Genomic DNA, 22941 nt, shown 5'->3' with positions numbered 1-22941 from the left:
CTAATCAAAATCTCATCAAAATTTCCCAGGAAACTAATAAAAATATGTTGCATACACAATGTAGTAATACATAAACTGTGTTATTTATATAAGCACAATAAATTTAGGGTTCTTAAAACTTCAGATTTCATTTCACTTTTAATATTGATCATCTAATATCTGGTGCCAACCATATGACAAATTATTCTGTAGTGTTATCCAGATGGAAGATTCCTCTTCAACTCACTAAATAGGACACACACTGAAAAAGTCTGAATATTTGTCCAAATTAAACTTTTATAGCCAATTACTCTTCAAGTATTTCTATGATCCTTTGGAATAGGAATGTTAGTTTATGTGTTCAAGCACCATTGCAGAGAATAAAATTAAACTGAAATGGCAAAGATAAAATTAAAATGACTGAAAATGCATTGATACCCCATAAAGCAAAAGATGGTCTTGGAACTTTGATAACCATAAGAATTACAAGCATACAAATAAAATATGTCAACATTTAGCTGACACCCACTGTAAACCAAAAGAAAATTAAGCTATTGGGCTCATTCATTTGTGTAAACAAACAGTTCTCATTACAATGAGTAATGTATGATCTTTAGCACATCAACTTGTTATGAAGTCTGAATTTCCCAACACATTATGCCAGATGTCTTTTTTCCCTCCTGAAAACCAATACTTTACTTCATTCACTTCTTTTACCAGTTCATTAAATGTGAACCTAAACTGTGAAAGCTCACGTTCGAGTGCACCTTCTCTGATATTTTACAGAACAAATATATTAATGAGGGAACTTCAAAAGATTTTTACAAGTCCTTGCTGCATTAAAATTTGCCATAAAATGTGAAGGTGTCACAGCGACCTTCAAAGTAAACCAAGGTTTCAGCATCAAATATAATAGGGCATTATGACAACTCCATACAGTAGTCCATTATGACAACTCCCACTGATATTAAAAGTCTGTCTTAAATTTTTTCCTGTAATTGGGAAAGATAGAAATATATAAATTAGGATATAAAGCACCTTCATTTCCCTCCTAGACGGAGTGGTTTTTAAAAATAGATAAAACTCTGGTGTTTTTGCAGGAAGATCATATTTCCTGTCAAATATGTTGAGCTTGAAAAAAATATTAGATAATAGCTTCCCAATTTCCTCTATGTCAAATTCAGGAAAAGAGTTAAGCACTTATTCATCATTTTGAATGCAGGTGGTAAAATACATCTGATTAGGTACAAGTATCAATTAGGAACATTCTTTCCGCTTCAAAATCCAATGCACTTAGGAGCAAAGTAATAAATTTTAGAGATGAAGCTAATCAAACAGAAAAAGATAAATCACTGTGTTGTTTTCAAAACTATCAAAAACAGGCAGTAAGATGCTAATTCTGTTTGTGGTTTTGGACTAGATTGTTTGGGATTTTTTCAACACCCAACATCTTGACTATTTTTTATCCTTCTGTTGAGGTACTACTGTCATTCCTATTTTCACAAAATCTTGAATTGAATATGAACTAATAATTTCCTTTTTCTTTTTTCATTACAGTCTGTTCTACTTGCTTACAGACCTGGTCTTCCTTTTCATGTCTATGTAATATCCAGAAAAAATAACAGCAGTTAATACCTACACAGCACTTCTCATTTGAACAGTTTAGCGTGTTTTATGCCCATTAACTGAATAAGCTTCTTCTTATTCTGTGAGACACATATTTTTCTTTCATTTCGCAGGTATACAGGAGTTGTCTGAATTCTTATCTGCTGTAAACTAATGCAGTTATAACTTTGCTGATGAACAACCAAGAGTCTAGGCAAAAAAAAAAATTCTTCCCTCCTAAAATGTGAGATTGGAAGAGGAATATTGAGGCCTTCAAAAGAGGAATATGAAAAATATATTTTTTCTTCTTCTTGTGGCTCTTTTTCCCAAAGCATATGAACATCAAACTGCTTTATTATGATCTTTTTTTGTCAGACATGCAGCTAACTCTTCAAGTTCTTAGTATCTAAGGAATGTTAGAACTATCAACAGATAATTTTTTTCCTTGAAATAAAACTAATAGCATATTTACATTGCCTTGATCTACTTTTTACAATACAACTGTCAAAAGAGGAGAGTAACTCTACCCACTAGGTAATGACAATCGCTGTGTTTCAGATATCTGTGGAATCATTCGTTTCCTTTATGCTAAATGTCTGTCTCTCTCTTATCTTCTGTCGTGCGATCTTAGTAGTAACACTAAAAGCAGAACAAATCACACAGAAATTGCAAGTCAGATCGGACCAGGAGGACATCTAGTTCAATATCCTTTCTCAGAGCAAAATCAATCACACTTTGAAAAGGCTATGTAAACCAGGACAACTGTGATTTTTTTCCCAACTGCATTACTTCAGCTTCCACCAGTCCGTGAGACTTGAATTTCCTGAGCTGTAGTTCAATCTGTAATTTCTAGTCTGGTGGATTGGTTTCCCTGTGCTGGTCTTAATTTTTCATTATTTTTTAATATACTTTTGACCCACAAAATATCTTTTGGCAATAACTTACCCCAAACAATGTGCAAAAAGTTAATAAGAATATCATGGAATCATAGAATCAACCAGGTTGGAAAAGACCTCAAGAACATCAAGTCCAACCCTTGATCCAACACCGCTGTGTTTATTAGACCATGGTATTAAGTGTCACATCCAGTCCTATCTTAAAAACCTCCAAGGACGGTGAACCCACCAGCTCCCTGGGCAGCCCATTCCAATGTCTCATCACTTTCTCTGTAAAGAATTTCTTCCTAATATCCAGTTTCAACCTCTCCTGATAAAGCTTAAGACCATGCCCTCTTGTCCTACTGCTGATTGCCTGGGAGAAGAGACCGACTCTCACCTGGCTACAACCTCCTTTCACGTAGTTGTAGGGAGTGATGAGATCTCCCTTGAACCTCCTCTTCTCCAGGCTGAACAACCCCAGCTCCCTCAGCATCTCCTCATAGGACTTGTGTTTGAGTCCCTTCACCACCCTCACTGCTCTTCTCTGGATCTGCTCCAGCACCTCAATATCCTTCCTGAACTAAGGGGCTCAGAGCTGGACACAGTACTCAAGGTGTGGCCTCACCAATGCTGAGTACAGGGGAAGAATCATTTCCCTGCTCCTGCTGGCCACACTGTTCCTGATGCAGGCCAGGATGCCGCTGGCCTTCTGGGCCACCTGGGCACACTGTTGGCTTATGTTCAGCTTCCTGTCAATCCAAACTCCTACCTCCCTTTCTGCCTGACTGCTCTCCAGCCACTCTGTGCCCAGCCTGTAGTGCTGCATGGGGTTGTTGTGGTCAAAGTACAGGACCCAGTACTTGGCCTTGTTGAACCTCACCCCGTTTGCGATCAGACCATCTCTCCAGCTTGTCCAGGTCCCTCTGAAAAGCCCTCCTGCCTTCCAGCAGACAACACTCCCACAACTTGGTGTCATCTGCAAATTTGCTAATGGTACACTCAATCCCCTCATCCAGATCATCAATAAAGATATTAAACAGAACTGGGCCCAACACTGATCCCTGGGGGATTAGTGATCGGTCACCAACTGGATGCAGCACCGTTCACCACCACTCTCTGGGCCCAGCCCTCCAACAAGTTCCTAACCCAGCAGAGGGTGCCCCCTGTCCAAGCCATGGGCTGCCAGCTTTTTCAGGAGTATGCTGTGGGAGACTGTGTCAAAGGCTTTGCTGAGGTCCAGATATCCTTTTGTTTTTCAACTGTGTGACCTGATAATAACATTGCGCGCCCTTAGCTTCTATTTTTGCAAAACATTGAGTTGTCATTTTTCACTCACATTTTCCTCTGCATGTTGAATAGGTCTGTTCTGTTTCTCCCTCTAGAAACCATACCATCCCTTTGATCATCCCTGCTTATGTTCTGTTTCATTGTATCCTTGCAGACACGTTTGACAGGCTTCTTCAGCTTTATTTTCCTAGAATTTTTTAAACTCTTTGCATCTAATACTGCTCTACTTGTATGGCAGTTTTCTTCAATGAAAACAAATAAATGTCCTGCTCTTAAGGATTGCTTATGTGACCCTCCATGCTTCCTCTAAGTCTTCTCAATTAAATACAGTCTTTCTGCCATTCAAAACCTCTAGCAATCTGCAAAGTAAGAGATTAAGTCAATAATCTGAATTCAAAATTCCCAGTTGATAGCAGAGAGCATTATCAACAAGACACTAGGCTGACTTGATAAAAGAAAACTTATACATTTTATTTCATGAGGATTTTTTACCTCCTGATGTAGGAATTCAGTTACAGCTAGCAGAAGGCTTTTGTGTATTGAAACAAATGAATGAAAGCAGCAAGGGTGAGATTTATTTCATATTTTATTGTCTTGAAACAACTGAACTCAGCTAATCAATTATTTTGTAAGAAATGATTACTTTATTTCTCTACTATTGTAGGTGCATGTGATGCTTTATGAAATACCCAAGTCAGATTTTGTATGTCCCAGACATAATCCCTAGGAATTTTCTAAATCATATTTATTTCACTTTGATTTTCTTCACACTGCGAACATGAGATAAAAGAATACATTACTCTTAGGTGGTTAAATTTGGTTCCCTGGGATATCCTATGAGCATGAGATGGATAGAGCAAATCATGTATTCATCAGTCTCTTGATATTGCTGCTTAACTGACTTTCTGGCTGCTGGGAACACATCCATTCTTGATAATACGGACAAGGTTTGCTGCATCAGTTGACTGTGGCAGTAAATCTGCAGTATATGAGAAAACTGTGGTTTAAACATGTTTCAAAATGGCTTTTTGTAGTCTCTTTGCTAACTCATGCTTTCTTCTTCCCGACACCCCCTGTGAAGGACTATTGTCTCCCATGCAGGAATGTCCTGGGAAGATGTCCTAAGGTGTTCTCACTGGACCTTGTTAATCCTTTCCTGTGGTTGGGTGTTCCTGTAAGCCCCTTGAGACTTCTAATGGGTTACTCTGTGAGTCCTCCTAACCCTATAAATGTAACACCCCCAACAACAAACTCTCTCTTGCCTCCTCTCCACGTCAGTGTGTTGTCTCTGTGCCTGCCATGGAGCCATGTGGGTGGGAGGAGGGGAGAGCACCTCTCCCCTCCAGGTTCAGGACCTGAAGAAACCCCTGGCACTGGAGTTCCCCCCCCATCCACTTAAGCCATTGGAAATGGTTCCTCAGATGGAAATGGAACTTGAACTGGGCCGCCCCACACCACGGGGGGAAAGAGATCCAGAGCTGACAAAGTTTTTGCAGCTGTGCTTCTATTATATTCTCTGAGTGATGGAAAAGAAGAACAAGCAGAGAATCTGTCCATGTTTCAGATACCTGTAAGAGGATTTTTACCATTGTAACAGAAAGATGCAAACAGCAAATTCAGAGTTTAAGTCCCTGACTAAATATTCTGACATCCTGTTCAGTTCATATCTCTAACATTTCAACTTAGAGCTGCTGTATTAATTTAGTTTTGCCTAAAGAAAATTCTCCAGTAGACAATTTAGTTCTGATGCACAAACATCAAGAGTAAGAATTGTTCATCTACGTTCAGATGTTGCTGGTGTACATGTTTACAGCTAAACTAGTGACCCTCAAGTCCTTTTATAACAAGTAGAGAGAAATAGGCAGGTTTAGGTCACGATTAGGTCAGGAGAATCATATTCAAGGATTACCATTTATTTTCATTATTAAGGAGGACCAAGGACATTCAATGAAGTTATCTACCCTGCAGATTATAGACAAGTTAGTCAGATGTTTGGTCTGATCTCTGCTACCAGAACATGAACACATTACTTCTGTTTCTAAGATTTTGTGATGTTAAAATTATTTCTTATTTCTCATTTGAATTTATTTAGCGATGGCTGGTGTAGTTGACAAGTCCTGCCATCTTCAAGACTGAAAAGACTATTTTTAATAGAATTCAGTAGAATTCAGTACTAAGCCATATTTGTCATAAAAATCAAAGAATGAAAATGGAAAATTAGAGGTAGGAGTGGAAACAGGTTGATTCTATTTTACCAGCAGTGGAAAATTCTGTTCTTCCCTTTACTCTTGTATAAGTTAGAAAATTTTTATTTCTTCCACTATAATTGAGATTTGCAAAGCTGTTGCTACTTATATTTGCTTGTTCTGTGTACTTACAGAGTATTTCATATATATTTATTTTATTATTGTATTATACTACTTCCTGATCACTGACGTATTTTTTTTATCTAAAGATGAAGCTTGTATGCAGGTAGGGTCAAGTTTTATCAAACTTACATATCTAAAAATACAATTTGGAGACTAAAATTCATTAAGCCATTTTGCTTATTAAGCAGGGACATACACTGTGTTTAAAAGAACTCTGTGACTTTGAAAAGTTGTACTGTATCAGCTTTCTCACTATCTTCTATTAGCATAGTGCCACATTTGTCTCTATTTGTTGTAGTAACAGGTAATATCTCAAAAATTACATTCTGCTCAAAAACCTTAAACCGTTTTAATTGCACACTCCATCAGTGAAAAATTTTTGAGGACTTATCACCAATGTATGTGTAAGTGTTTATTTATATATTACTTACATGTACTACTGCAATTCTAATATATTTTTTTCTGCAGCCCAGTGAATTGTCTTGAGAACCCCTTAGGGTGCACTCCACTTTGGAGACCACCACCCCAGTGGAGAACAGTCCCTTGTAGTCATGGACAGTGTTAGATAGTGGACCCAGGTTAGGACTATTTCTTCTGTTAACCTGTCCTGTGAAATAAATTAAATACAAAATTACTTATTGCCAGCAACCATCTTAAAATATGAAGATCTGTAAATATTGCTAGAAAACAATACAAAAATACTGTGGTAGAGCCTTATATGGAGTTGTAGCTGGCATCGATAGTATTCCTGTTATTAGCTTACTGTAGTTCAGCATATGCCCTCTTTGGCTATAAATCATGGAATCTACCAGTGCACAGTCATGCTCAGTGCTGCATGGAACTTTAATTTCTGCTAATTAAGAGTTTAGTAGAATGAGGGAAGTGGAAAAATTATTCCAGACTAGCAGCTTTGCCCATAGTATTTTATCTGTGTATTTCATCACAAACCTAGATTTTAGGCTCTTAATACACAGAGTAAATCTGTTTTCTCCCACTTAGACCCTTCATCCAAGGACAGGACTAATCCCTGTGCTCTCAGTGACTCTTTACTGATGTTGTAGACTCACAACAGATTGCAGATGTTGTACAGCTTCAGGGCAGAAAACGTCTGTTAAGGATCAGCAGACTAATAGCTTGCACTCCGTAGGGAGGAAGATGTGCTCTGCATCTTGGCAATTCTCGATGGCTTTGTTGGCCAGGTATGCATTTGTCTCTGATTAAATCTGTATTTGCTGTATCTCTTTTGCTGATTTCTGAGAGGACTTCATGGCTCTGGTGATGAGGGCCTAGGCTGCTTTGGGCACAGCACTGCAGGTGTAGACACCAAGTTGAAATAACATTTTTTTCTCAGTAGTTTTCACTGACCATTAGTGCAGAGATTTCTGGATGCAGGGTACTGGAGTCCCTTGAAAGTTTTAAGTCTTTATGGGACATCTCTCCTTTGAAGGAAACTATCCCTCCCAAAGGACTGATGAGATTATCTTTCCTTTCAAGACTGACCAGATAACCCTTCTCTTTCTTTCTCCTCTCCCCCTCCCCTTCACCTAGATGAAAGAAACTTCACAGAATATTATTTTCAATGTAGAAAATAAATTGTGGACAATTAATCTTGAAGTTGAGTAAGTTTTTTTGAAAACTGCTTTATAAAAGACTTTTTAAGAGCTTTAGCTGCACAATATACCACTACATTATGAGTGTTGAATTTCACTGAGGTTTCTGAAGGCACAGGACCTGAAGAATAAAAATTAAGGTTGTCTGCATAGAACTTCTCTGCGAAGGTGTAGTGGGTTGGCTTTTGGATTTTTTTAGGCCTTCCTTAGCAACAGGGTCAGAAATCCAAAGAAGTATTCCGTATCATCGCTTCCCGTAACACAACATATAAAAAGGCACAGATAAGAGAGCTCGTTCTCTTCTCTCTTCTGGTGGCTGAAGACGACAGGTCTCTCAGCAGATGGTCTTTGCTTGTATAGGCCAGGGCCTGCTGCTCAGACCTGTCGTTATCTCCAGTCTCTTCGGGAGGCGTGGGGGAGCTGGTTGGTGCTTCGCACAGTTCTGCTCATTCAAGGAAGTATTTAATTCATTTCTTATGTATTTATTTACTAGCTCTATAGTAACGGTGTATATTTGGAGGATATTTGTTTTAGTGTTTTGGGGGTTTTTTTATCCCTGTTTCCCCTTCTTTTTCCCCCCTCAGGAGCTCCCTATCGTGTGTACAATATATTCAAATTGTATATATAATTGTAAATATATATAGCTTGGGCTGTTTGGGTTTTTTTTTTCTTTTTCCCTCTCTGGGGAGTAGGGTCTTTTCGCTGGGTCTCAGCAATTTGGCAGAGAGCCAGCTCAAAACTTACACAGAAGGATAACAGAATCACCAATTTGTTGACTTTGGAAGGGACCTCTTGAGATCATCTTGTCCAATCACCTGCTCAAGCAGAGCAGGATCACCTAGAGCAGGTTTCTCACAACCATGCCCATTCAGGTTCTGAGAATCTCTGAGGACTGAGACTTGACAAACCTCTCCGGACAACCTATGCCAGTGTTGGACCACCCTCACAGTGAAAAAGAGTTTTCATGTGTTCAGGTGTAAGTTCCTGGTTTTGATTTGTGTCCATTTGTGGTCAAGGGCACCACTGAAAAATGTTTGGCTCCTCACCTCCATCCCCTCCAATTAGGTATTTACAGACATTGATAAGATCTGCCCAAGCCTGCTCTTCTGCAGTCTTAGATGTCCTAGGTCTCTCAGCCTTTCCTTATATGAAAGAGGCCCCAGTCCCTTAATCATATTTGTGACCCTGCACTACAGTGGCTCAATCTCCTAATAATGTATCCCTTGAAAGTATGAATTTAATTAGACTAACATCATGGCCAGTCTTCACGAATGAAGATTTGGGAAAGGTCATTACCCTTCGAGCCCGCACAGTGGACTTTTTAGGTGAGACATAGTGTGCGCTGAACTGAACCCACCCTTTAATCCTGAGGTTCATCTGCCGGGGCCGAGTGAGCTTGGACGGTGGCAGCGAGGTCCTCAGGACATAGGTTTGTTTAGAGTGACCTTCGCTTAGACGGATGGCCTTACAGAGCTGAACGAACTCCATCTGCCTGGAGGAACTCCCTGACCAGGAATCTAACCCAGGCCGCGGCGGTGAGAGTGCTGCATCCTAATCACTAGACCACCAGGGGTCCTCAATTAGACTAACAATGCTTTCATAATTGTGCAGGTCTACTTCTGATTTGTAATGTCTTTGACTTTTACCTCACATTCCAAGCAGTTTTTCAACCCATGTTTTTTTCACTTTCTCCAACAGTCCTAATTTTTCCAGACCTATGACTTTAAAGCAAACTCCTTCTTGCTTTCCGTCCTGACTTTCTTCTTCTGTCAGGGTGTGAGGTGGTTTTAATGACTGGCCTTCAGTACACGCTTGTTTATCTGGGCACTTCATTTTGTCCTTTCTTCTGAAGTCCAATAAAAATGGCAAAGAGTAAACCATGATCAGATTCACAAACAAACGAAAAATTAATAAAGTGAAAAAAAATTTTGAAAAAAACCCCATGTATTAGTCATGCTTATGTGTAGTCACCAGTCACAAATCCATTGTATACCTTTAGTTCATTAAAATAAAAATTTATTTGAAAAAAATTGCCTGACCTCAGACTGTTTTTTCTTGTTGCTTATTCCTTATTCATATCCCCAGTGATGAATTTGGGTGGTCTCTAAGGTGCGTTGCTCAAATAGAATGCTTAAGGCATCAGGAAGACATTCTGCCCAACCTCAATTAGTTTTAGACTATTTTTCCTTACTTTAATGATATTATTATCATGGCTACAGGGTAAAAAAACCCCAAACCATAATGACTAAAGTAATTAATGCAATAAATGTTGCAAATGTTAAGCCTTCAGAGTTAAAAATTTTCTTTTGCAAATATTCGCTTTCAAGACAGGAGTAGTTTAGAGGAAAAATGTGCATGTTGCCCGATGGTATCCTCATCACAATTTCAAGACCAGAAATACGAGTATATTTAAAATGAAGAAAACTTTTTTATTATCTAGAACTATAAACCAAAAGTACTTCACAGGGAAATCATAGAACAGAAGTTCTGCATGGCCACATCTGTAAAGATAAAAATTTGTGACAATCTTTTGAAATTTATTGCATCTTCTAGTTGTAGTCCCTCCTACAGTGGTCTTTTCACTTCTGGTAATACACAGATGCTAGAACATTTTCATTTTCTGCATATTTGATTTGAATATTTTATGCTCAATCAATAAAATAGTTGATTACACAGGTACGCAGGAGAATGGATATTTTAAAATGTGCTTCACTAATTATATTGCATTTTATTACTTTATTCTGTAATAAATTAATAAAATTATCTTTTTGTTATTCATTTCAGACGCAACGCTGTTTTTTCCATCCTTCACTGGAAATTCTTATTTGGAGCTACCTTCTCTGACATCTGTATCTGAGACCAGGACTGCATCTGGGCAGGAAACAAGCAATCTGACGACACTGTACTTGACAGTGAAAACAACTTCTCTAAATGGCACAATCCTTTACAGTGAGTACCAATGATACTTGAAACTAAGTATCAGTTTTAGCTCCTTTAGGTCCTTATTAACTTTAGTGTACATCAGCTGGTGTTTCCTCTTCAAAAGCAAAATGATTCATTAAAATGCAGTAGAAGCCTTTTGGTATTCTAATGCACGATGCATTATAAAATTCTAACCATTGTTCCTTGTGTTCCTCTGGAAAGTTCTTTAATTTATGACTCATTGAGCAAAACATAACTTACAACTGAAAATGCTGCTTCCTGACAAGAAAGAACATAGTAAGCATATGACTCCAGTTGTAAGTGTTACAGCTCTAAAATACTAATGTTGAAGAAGTTTTGAACAACTTGTAACAGAGAAACAGCTTCTCCAGAGTTGGGTTGAGTCTCACATATTATAATTTTGATCCTGGTTCTGAATTCTTGATTTACAGAGCCATCTAAAGTTCTGCAATTTTGCCATATTTCACAGTATTTGCTGTGATTTCACACTTCAGAGGATTCTTTTGTGGTCCCCAGAGAGTTAATTCCAGACCTGGACATATGCCTGTTAATACCACATAAAAAAAGTTGCTTCTTGCCTGCATATTTCATTCCTCAATATATGGCATAAACTTACTTAGACAGAAGTATGATTGTCACTAGTCAGCAAGAAAAAACAGCCTTCTCTGCTAGTTGAGTATATTATTGTATATTTTATCTTGCAATTTCTGTCTAAATAGAAAACATGGAAAGAGAGGTGATTTTTTTCCTGAACCCAAGAAGAAATAGAAAAATATGTTTACTTGATAAATTTACTCCAGATAGGCAAAATGATTAGGAGCATTCTCAGTTCGCTGCAGCTTCCTAGGGTTTCTCTACATAAAGAAATCTTATTGATATAACGAAAATAATTTTGATAATTTTTGTTGGTTTTACATTAATATGGAAGTAATATATGTGAATTCACCTGCAATATATACATATCTGTAAGCCAGGGTTAAAAGTAATATAAGCTTCATGGCATTATTTAGTTATGTCTTTTATTATTATTTGTATTACATTTAATTTAGATGTAAAACACTGTTCCCCCCAATTGAACATTTATGTTTACTGCTTTTCAAAATGGTATCTCAAGTCCTTGTGTGTTATAGCTGGGCTGTTGCTGCAGCTACCTAAGCTACAGTGCTGCAGACTTTGCTAAGAATCATGGATAAGAGGTTATGTGGCAGTTCTTTATGTTGAAGTGTTTTGTACTTGTTAGTTATTTCAATTTCAAGAGGAGTTATTTGCCCTTGAAGAATTCAAGGAAGGTCACTGGAAGTACTTTGAATATATTTGGCATTTAGTGATTTTGTTTGTCTCATCAATGCAAAGTAATTGGCTTTCAGTCAAAGTTAAAGTAAACCTTGCTATCTACATATAAGCCCTAAGTAAGCATCTCTGTGAAAAAAAAACCCTCCATTTTCTTTTCTAGATCATGTACTCATCCTGCATGCAACCTAATAGTGGTTCAGGTATTTCACCATACTGCCTGTGGAAAATTATTAATATGGTATTTTTGAGGTGTTCACAGAGATTTTATTACAGCAGTATTTGAGAACTTTACTGTGGCAATGGATTTGCCATATGCAGGATGGAAGAAGTCCTGTCAGAGATGGATTAGTGAAGAAAATGAAAGCAGTTCAAATGTTACAGAAACCGAAGTTTTTAAGGTGGTTTAAACAGGTTTTAAAATGGCTTTTACCTTTTTGCAGAGTCATTGCCTCTTCTTCCCAACAGCCCCTGTGCTCCCACACAAGGTGTCCTGGGAAGGTGTCCTGAAGTGGTTCCCATTGGCCTTTGTTAACTCCTTTCTATTGGCTGTTGACCCTTCACCTGATTGTTTTTTCTATGTGACCCTGAACTTGTGATTGGTCCCCTTTTGACCCTCCTGAAAGCCTTATAAACCCCTACCCCACAATAAACTTCCTCTTTCGTCCATCCCTCCCTGGTGGTCTGTGTGCTCCTTGCGGGGTCGCAGGGCCACGTGCTGGGGCAGGGGGAAGGGCATTCACCTCGCAGGTAATAGGCTAGCAGCCTAAAGCCTGGAGGTCTCCCCCATTCCCACTAATCCGTTGGACTTCACATTGTTTAGAATATTTGTCTTTCCACTTTCTGGAAAGATAGAATGGTATTAGTGGAGAACCATGCAGTTTTTCACTTTCCAGTTACTTGCATCTGAGACCTCCATGGGCAGTGTCACAGTTCCCTTCTTGTCCTTTCCTGAACCCAGAGAGAAGGAAGAAAGGAGGATAAGAATGAATGGTATGAGTTCAGTTATCACCCTAACGCTGAGCTGAGGTAGCTTCAGGACCTTGGGACAATTTTTACGTATTTTCAAGCAGTTGTTTCACTTTTTATTCATTAATTCCCAGTAGCACACCATACTTACATTCCCATTCACTTTGTTATCCCTAAAACAGGACTTTAACTAACTTGAAAAACTCCACTCTTTTGGTGACCGATAGGTTTTCTACCAAGCTTAGATTTCTATTAAGCTAAAAAAAAAAAGTAAAATTGGATCTCTTGCTGGCTGTGGAACACGGGCACAAAAAGTAATGGATGACTGCATATCTTGTAGAACTCTAGTACTGTATTTAACATCAGTTGCTATTTAGCTTTACAGTTCTACTTAGACTTTATCAGGCTCTGTCCCCCAGCTTCTTTTCCTTTTTTTCACTCTTTCTTTTTTTTGTTTTATGTCTCTCTGGTAATTAGATTCCTTTCCAAATAATAAAAATATTTGTCATGATTGTCCATATCAATATTTTTATTTAGTTTTACATGAATTTAAAATACAATATTATAAAAATTCTTAAATAAAAATCACTCTAGTGTTTTATGAATGAACACTATGTGTCTATACATATTATCTGGAAGTTTTTAATTATTTTAATTATTTCTGAACGCAGGCCTCAAGCTCTTCTGTCAGAAAAGTATATCCTTTGCATGTTCCCTCATATGCTCCCTCTGTTCTTCTTTCATCTCAATTCTTTGCTCCTTGCTCTGTCTTTCATTTTCCCTTCTAACGACTTCAAAAGAGGAGCTGGTGTTGTCAGCTGTTCTCTTTTTAATAGTAGTACAACTCGTGCTTCTACTGCTGCTTTTTTGAAGCTATGTTACCATCAAACATCTGAGGAATGAACTGTCAGCAGAAAATAACTTGAGGCTTGTGCACTCACTAGGTACAAGAACTGCAGAATTAAAAGTGTTAATATTCCCAAAATTTTCATATTCTGTTAATATACGCATGTTAACAATAGCTTCATAATTAAGGTTACAATAAGTTTAAGACATTCATAAAGCAAAAATCCTTTTTGTCAAAATAATTTTTTTAATAGGAAGAATATCACAGTGATCTGCTTCTTTCAGATGTATTTTACTAGAAAATAGTTACAGATTTTTATTACTTTTTTTTAAATTAGTCCACCTTCAGATTATACATTTTACAAACACACCTGTTATCACCAGGTGGTGATGAGGCTACATCTGTTTCTCTGGCAGATAACTAGTAAACATTTAATTACAGTGAGAAATCTCAGACAAGATGCTATTGATATATAAATAGATTTGAAATGGAAAGGATACACAAGATTATTAGTCAGAGTCATAAAATAAAAAATGAGTGCTCTAAAATTTCAATGCGTTGTTGAAATACATTTTAGCAGTTAGTGCAAATATATACATTCAAATATATATAAGAAAAATAAAATACATATATACAGAAAAGAAGCCTACTTAACAGGTCAATCAATGGGCAGAGTATGAGAATCAGCAAATGTGTTAGGCATGTCACTTTACTAAATCACACCATACTGTTGTTGAAAATAATTTTCCTCTATGATGCCTTTATTAGCAAGGATTTTATCAATGTTTGGTTGAAAGTAACGAATACCAAGGACTAACTGTTATTTGTAGAGGCAACCAAAAATAGATTTCCTGTTAGAAACATGAGGAAAGAGGTAAGATACTATAGAACCATAGAATCTTGAATGAGATTTATAGAAAATTACTTTATATATAAGAGACAAAGAGGCCAATGCCAGAGGAGTGGCTTTGCACATTATTTTTAGTAGATTATAAACCATCATCTGTTTTAATATAAAGAAAAATATACTTATAATGTTTTCATTATTTCAGTATTTATTTAAGAAATATATTAATGATAACAGTCAACAGACTATCTGGCCTTTTTGCAGTTACCTTATGTTTAAATTGTTGGTAGAATGTGAGAAGATTTCTGTTTAAATGTGTCAGAAGAAAATGTTTTAATATATACACAACATTTGTGCCGATAAAGATTAGCCATCATTTGAGAACTATTTATTTGTTGAACACAGTATGCATTCATACACTCTTTATTCTATTCCTTAATGATTTTACTTGTTTGCATGATTTAATTTCATCAACATGTCAAAACAAATTGTGATATTTAACCACAAAGCACCATAAATTGTAAGTGATCATAAAAACCTGATGAAGCTGTAAAGTTTTACTTCATCATTTTCGCTTTTAATAGAGTTGGCACAATGCTGCTCACAATCCCTTCAAGGACAGATTGTTTAACTTCTACTATATATGATAGTCTATAACTTCTGACAATTGAATTTCAGATATCACGGCCCAGGTTTATAGCATTCCCTAGGGACAACATTTTCATAAGTTGTGCTCCTAAATTATTTCCTGTGTGCTCAGAAGCTCTGCTTTCCAGATTTACCCATATTCTACTTTCCTTTCTGAAACTAAAGATGGGCACTACAGCCATTTCAGTTGTAGTCTGTTTGTCTCTTATTTCAGCTGGCATTCTCAAGCAGAATGTTTCACAATATCCCTCCTCCATGTCAAAATATGTTTTTACTTAATAAAACATCACCCCATAGTTTTATGGAAATTTAAATCTGGTTTTTATTTAGGCAATCATTTGAACTCAGTGACCACATACCTGTCATCACACTGAACTACAAAAATATCCTACCACCTTGCAGTTTTCTGTGAAAGGACGATTGCTGAGATCTGGTTTCTTTGACAGGATCCTCTCACATAGTCTCTACTAAGGTCAATATATGTTACCCCTGATATTCAACAAGATTTTTTTCTCAGATGGTTCCTGATCTGTCAGTTCCCAGAACCCAAATGTTTTGTTTAGGACTCAAGCTTTTACTTTGAAGATAACTGCCCACCATATATGCTAGGCAGTATATGCTCTTTCACATTGTCTCCCCATGTTCACTATAGAAAGATTTAAAGGACTCTCCTTTCAAAGGATCTCATACCACCTAGCAAATAATATTAAGAATTCTAATAGTCACCTGTAATTGTGACTTAAAAGCACTCCCTGGATTTCAGGCAGTAACGCTCACTGAGGTTTCGAGGAATAATGCTGTTTTTTGGGGATCTGTCTGAGATTTTTTAATTTACTGGCAATAATGAGGACCTTCTTCCAAGTTTTCACTAGTGGGCAATGTGAATGGACAGAATGACTCACTGGGAGAAGAGAAAAAAGCTGTTCATCTGTAACTTCACTTTTTCAAGATGTTGATAGTATACACATTCACATCCCTCTCCCATTTTATTCTCTCTGACTTCAGTATAGCTTAGAGATTTACTTACTGGTAGAAATTGGAAATGTCAGGAACAGCATGTGCAGGAAGGGGAGAAGATAAGGAAACAAATGATTCAATCAGTTATGTAAGGGTTAAAAAGTAGTGACTCTTTTAACAGCAATAGGGTAATACGTTTTGAAAGAGAATTATCGGACTATTGTAAAAGGAAATCATAAAAGCCAAAGGCATAAAATTCGGTCAAATTAAAATAGCTTGGATTTAATTAGGTATTCAGAATACGAAATATGTCTAAGCATAAAAGACTTTCAGTAGGACATCAGGATTTGTAACAGACTGAAGAAATGCTATGTTGACTAGAAAGCTGCTCTTGAGGAGGGAGTTTATGTTGTGAACTGTTTCTACTATGAACTAGACAAAAGGAAATGATCAGGTAGTTGCAGACACTGTTGCCTTTATCTGCTAAAAGATTTTTGTTTTCTTTTTGTTTTCTTTTTGTTTTGTTCCCCAAATTAAAGGTGATAATTTTCTCTTTACAAACCAGTAGGATTTCTAAGTCCCAAATCCACGTGCACTCTTTTTACTTTTCAGAATAAAAAGGTTAAGGGGTGTTCTAAGTTATGACCTCCTCTAACAGCTCTAGGCCTGGCCTGCACAGCTGCTGAAAGTCAGCCCAGATCCCAGGCCTTCTGACCCACCACAGGGGCCTCCTACTCACATGGCTCAGGGCCTCATTCACTCAACACTCACACACCCATCCCCTAGGCACTCCACAGTCAGGGGTTCTCCAAATACCAGCATAAATCTCCCACATATCTGATACCCATGCCAGGACCTGGGGCCTCCTACCCACAGGTGGTAGTACATGAAACAAATATATGCAGTAAATTCAACTTCATGACCCAGCTATCAAGTCTTTAACTTCGGTTAAATATAGTAAAATACAGTGAAAAAACGAGATTAACATTTTAACAATTTGCCTTAAAGGGAAGTAAAAATTGTAAACAGGAAATGTGTCTTACCTTCTATGAGAAATAATTACAGTTAAATTCAAAGGACAAATTCATAAAAAATTACTCACCCAATATAATTTGCTACTATAGGTTTCAGTTCTTTTTTTTTTGTAGATGAACCATGCGCCATTGATCATTTAAAGATAAATATTTTGCTGTCCTATTTACAGTTTATAATATACTATTTAGGGGAAGTGAACTTAGGCATCTTTTTATTCTTAGTTTGAACCGTGCAAATAGTGTGTGATAGTATGTGTGATATTTTGTAGATAAGTTTTGTTCTCACCAAGTCTAAAATGTATAATTGATTGGGAAAGGTGAATTTTTCATAATCTTAATAGCTCTTATAAGAAAGAGATGTTCTGTTATAAATTTTGTCTTCTATAATTCATTTTAAAAATCTGAATGAATATGATTTAATTTTTTTATTGTTACCTCTGTCACCTTACTGATACTGCTGTATGTAGAGAAAAGTTCATCTTCAATTAAAGATCTCTGTAAGAATTATGCAACTACATTGGTAGTAAGTAAATTTTGTCTTTTGGTTATTTTCTTTTAACTGTTATCAATTGATACGGAGTTTGGGGTTTTACCTCACAGTCACTCAAGAAGAGTCCTGTATGTGGATAAAAGTCCTCAATGTCACATAGGCATTATGGTTGGTGATGGTGTACCAGTACTGTGAAACAGTTTTCTGAGGTCCTACACTTTCAGAAGTGTGACTATCTCCATTTTTGTTTTCAAAGCTAGTGAAAGGAATTTTGGAGAACAGTTTCTTCACTTGTATCTTGTGGAAGGAAAACCAACCGTTCGATTCAGCTGTGGAAACTCTCAGAACATTCTGACTGTATCCATCAACCAGTCTGTTAGCAAGGGTATACTTGTCCCTATCACAATAAGGTAAGAATTTACCACGGGGTTACACTGAAAGAGTTTTAGTCATATATATTGAACAGTAAAGTGTGATTCCACTTTTTTTTTTTTTTTTCACAATAAAGACAGGTCATATTGGAAAGCAAAATTATATGCATATTTGGAAACTTTTTTAATAAGATAATCTTGATTGAAAATATGTTTTAGTTCACACTAAAATTTAAGATTATTTCAGTCCTTTGGAGAATTTATGAATCTTTCAACCTCCAAATACTTTTACAGATACAGATGTTGTTTTAAGAACTGAAACAATTTAAACATAACATTGGAGGTTACAGATGGGGAGTTCATAATTTATGCTTGTTAATTTACACATTGAATAAATTAAATTTATTGTCAGAATTCCAGTGCTAAACATAGGACTGATTTATTCTTTAAGATGAAAAATTAAAAATGGACATACTAACAACATCTCACTGGACTTGGTGATTTGCAAAGTCTTTTCCAAACTACATTATGATTCTATAAGCTGTCATATCTACATATGCAACTGTACTGTCAGCGTTATACAGTGGTGGCTGAGCAGTACTGTCATTTTTCACCTAGTACACACAATAGTTCTCAGAATGGTTAATGTACCATTTTGAAAAAGTATTAGTATCATGCCTTGGTAATGGATTAACTCTTTTCTAGTCTTGGAATTTCATATGTGCAAGATAGGTAAAAGGTAAACAAGAAATAATATAAATGTTGTGTTATATTTATATTAGTAATGTTAAAGACTGGTAAAGTATTCAGTCTTCAAAATCATTTTAGAAATAATTCTGACACCCATATAAAATTTCAAATTACTGTGATTAGGATAATATTTTATTTCTTACATAGTTAAAGTTGGTGCACCTAAACTGGAAATATTTGTGAATTGAAGGAACTTACTGCACAAATTATTAAATTAAAGGTAGTTCTAGCTAGGACTATTTTTGCTGGTAGAGTATAGTATGTGAAGGAGATTACAAAATTTACCTTGAAACATGCACATCAGACTTCTCAAAATTGCCTCTTACTATAAAACCAGGAAAATAAAAGCATAATCTTAAGGTTTTTTGTGTTTGCCTTTTGAGTTGTTTCTTTATTATGTAAATGTTGATAAATTCTAAAATGATGGAGGTTTATTGATCTCAGTATACAGAGTACATTGACACTGGGAAAAGAGGCTGTTTGGGGTGGGGTGTGTTCGTTAGATTGTATGCTTACCCTGTAAGCTTTACCACTTCTTTTAGAAAAAGACTTGTGTTAAAATATAAATCTTCTTTTCAATATAAACAAGAATCTCCCATTTAAGAAACTGTTCTATTTCCATCTTATATTTCTTCTCTTATACTCCATTTAGAACAGTATTTTTTTTTCCTTTTATGCTGTCTTAGTGTTAACATCTAGTATTAATGAAGCAAAGTCACATAGCATACTTTCAAATTTAATTACTTATTAGAAGACAATGTATTTATTTTAGGATTTTTGTACAGGTTGTAAAAGTGTATAAAATTTACAAAGGAAATTCTATCCCTTCCTCTCCTTATGATCTGGCAGATATAGAAGTTTTTTCCGGGGGAAAGTACTTGATAGAGGTATACAGTTTGATATTAGTAAACTATTCTAAGGGATTTTTTAATCTCAGAGACTACTCTTGTGTGAGACATTGGTCAGGTGATTGTCTACACTGTATCAGCTGTGGTAGCATTACCCCTGTTTCATAAGATTAAGACATTAAAATGTTGTGCAAATTTCAAAGCCTAATAATATCTTAGCAAAAAATGCAGCTAAATGGCAATGAAAAGATTGATTCTACTCATAGAGTTCAAGTTCATACTGAAAAATAAATTTACTTCCATCTTTTTCTACCTGAAAATTAACACCTGTGTATTTATGGCTTCATTCTCCATGTTGTTACACTAAAAAGCAATGTCAGTTCAATTTACACATTACCTTTGTTTATTGCTATTTTATACTGCTATCTTTGAAACAGTGGCATACTAAATAACTTGTAAGGTATGATTGTAGACTATGACTGCCAGGGATTTACATGCACTTGAGTTTATGGTCTTGGCCTTCGAAACGACTAGTGATTATTCTTGCAAGTTCTTCTAAAATTTAAAGAAAGCAGTATATCCTTCACCAAGCCGCAATAAAATTATGACCCTTCAGCAAGCATCCCTAACCTCTGCCAAAGGAAAAAGCAAACTTAAGAAGGCATTTGTGGCCCTCCAAGATCTTGTATTGTAGGCAATAAAATATGAATCCATGACAAAACCGTTGATTTGTGTTCTCAGTGGCTGTTGAAGATAGATAATTCTGTTCGTATATTTTACCTGAAAAATTAATGTGTGGGGTTTTTTCCCTGTAATGCAGAAAAAGAGACAAAGACTACAGTAAATATCTATTTTTGTTACTGTTTGAAAACTTACTGGTTGGCGGACAATAGTTCTGTTACACTTGACTTTGAATAAGTCTTTAGAATCATATTTGACAGTTATTCCAGTTCTGGATGCAACTATAACTCCACTGGTTAAATGCCACAATTACCGCATCCAATAGCACCCGTACAAGCAGATTGTAACCTTTTCAGACTTTTTTCCTTCTAAATCCACCATGTGCAAGAAACTAATACATTCACATAGTTTACAGCTAGCTATTCCTTTTTCATAACTATATGATTGGTTTCCTTAGGTATGGCCATTTTTTTCAAACCTGATGAATATTAAATGAGTTATAAATGTTCAGTCATTGTCTTTATGGTCCTTGTGAAATGACAGTTTTATAGAAAAAAAGTCAGTAAAACTCAAATTGCCTACTTTTTTTTACCTTGCCTAAAGAAATTAGAAATGCATTTAAATGCAGTTTCATTCATTGTTTTAATTTCCGTTTATTTTAGAATGATTTGATTACTGGTTTGAAAATGTGTATTTCTTCCAGTTTAATTTTCTGTGATTTCATAGTTGAGATTGTATTGATCTTTTCAGTTAAAGCTTTGAGAACATGCTTGAAATGTAGTTTGGATTAGTTTTATGGGTTTGTTCTTGAAAGTTATTCAAAGAACATTAGCTCGAATGCATTTCATTCCATGTCTGGGCTCTGAACTGCATTTGGCTGATGCAAAATTTGCTCTACTTTGTGGTTAAAGTGATGTGACTGTCATGGGAGCAGATGATGTTTCTTCAATTCAGTGACTGACGGTAAATAAATTTAACAAGCAAAAATTGAGATAATAAGTCACAAGGATTTTGATTTTTCTTGATAGTGGGGTGAATTTTAGCTTTTAGTGTAGGAATATTGATATTTTATAGACATCTTACACTTTTCTTCTCTAAATGATATTTTTTTAAATTATATTTCCCTAAGAAGTTTAGATTGTCTTTTCTACACAGTAATGGAAAACACTGGATCCTTTTCTGTTTGGGAGATTTGAGGCAAGCATTAATTAAAATCTTGCCTGTCTATGATAGCATCACTCTTTTCCATCTTATTTACCTGCAGAATTTTCAGAATTGTTCTCTAGAATTTAATGAATAAAGTTTCCATCCCCACAGAGCTAGATCATAGTATTATGTTCATTAACATTTCATGTATCTTCCAAGTGAGCATATTGAATGTAGTTGTTTCCAGTTTTCTGTCACACTTTAATTAGTAGAATAAATGTGAGTATTTACCAATGGCTGAGAAGGGCACCTTTAGCTGTCTTTAAAGAGTTTGTTTGTTAAATACATTATTTAGTTAATGTTATTTGGCCAGCTCTCGCCTAGACCATGCAGTGGTACAGAAGCTGCTGAAGTTTCTTATTTGGTCTTCCATCTTCAAAAGCAGATGGCACATTGTGAACTGTGAAAGTCCTCAACATGTTTTTGTACCTCCACATGGAAACTTTGGCAAGATGTAATGTACTAATTGCAAACTACATGATTATATTATCAGTGTCCATGATTTTACCTGCACTCCTACGTCCTCTTTTTCCACGGAAGAGGAAAACAGCTGTTTGAACTATTCCACAAAGTTTTTTAACACATGTGCATTCTTAAAATGTTTTTTAAATGAATGTGTAAATCACCATCCATACAATCTGTTGGTTTATTTTGAATCATGATGTTTACCTATTTCATTTCATTATTCTAGAGATATGTAAGTTTTCGTATTAGTGTATAATTTGAAGTCATCTTTTTACTAGTGTTACAGGTGCTGGGTACTCTGGATAGTCTGTAAGTATTACTGAAGATTGCATTAAATCAGTAAACAAAAAAAATTAATTTTCTGATGTCTTGCTATTGTTTCCAATATTACCAGTTACCTACGAATATAGGGGGTTTTTTTATTATTTGGAAACATCTGAGCAGCAGGTTTTGTATCTGAGCAGGTACATTGTGTAGCCTAGGCTTCATACTTGCAATACTGACTTCCAACATATGTGATGTTGGAACTTCCAACAGTTATGTGATGAATGATAAATGGAAAGGTGTTTTGTCAGATAACTTGAGCCATCTTGGTGCAATGTCACCCACATATATCACACCTCACCTTCTTCAAATTGTTTGAAGATTAACAGTGAAAGCAGCCTCAGAGACATTGAAGAATTGCTACTCTATAATATGAATACATAAATTGTTAAAGAAAACACATTTAGATGTGGTTTTAAAAATAAATATTTTATGTACTCTATACTTAACTTTTAAGTCAGCATATACATGAATCATACCCATGTAGATGTTGTGTTGTATAGAAATGGAAATACTGTAGGAAATTAAGTATATTTAATAAAT

At 36.0% G+C, this 22941-nt stretch overlaps 1 protein-coding gene across 1 annotated transcript in view; it reads left to right on the top strand.

Moving 5' to 3' along the window:
- The window catches only part of EYS (eyes shut homolog), an 853574-nt gene that overhangs the window by 683609 nt on the left and 147024 nt on the right, over positions 1 to 22941 (top strand). The window contains exons 39-40 of the mRNA XM_027644956.1: positions 10513 to 10677; positions 18010 to 18163. Coding sequence (XP_027500757.1) covers positions 10513 to 10677; positions 18010 to 18163 — 319 coding nt within the window. The remainder of the gene's footprint in view (positions 1 to 10512; positions 10678 to 18009; positions 18164 to 22941) is intronic.

This window comes from Corapipo altera, unplaced genomic scaffold, assembly GCF_003945725.1.
Source record: "Corapipo altera isolate COAL_440 unplaced genomic scaffold, ASM394572v1 2, whole genome shotgun sequence".
Classification (NCBI taxonomy): domain Eukaryota; kingdom Metazoa; phylum Chordata; class Aves; order Passeriformes; family Pipridae; genus Corapipo; species Corapipo altera.
Note: the sequence above shows the minus strand (reverse complement) of the source record. Positions and strands in the feature narration are given on the sequence as shown.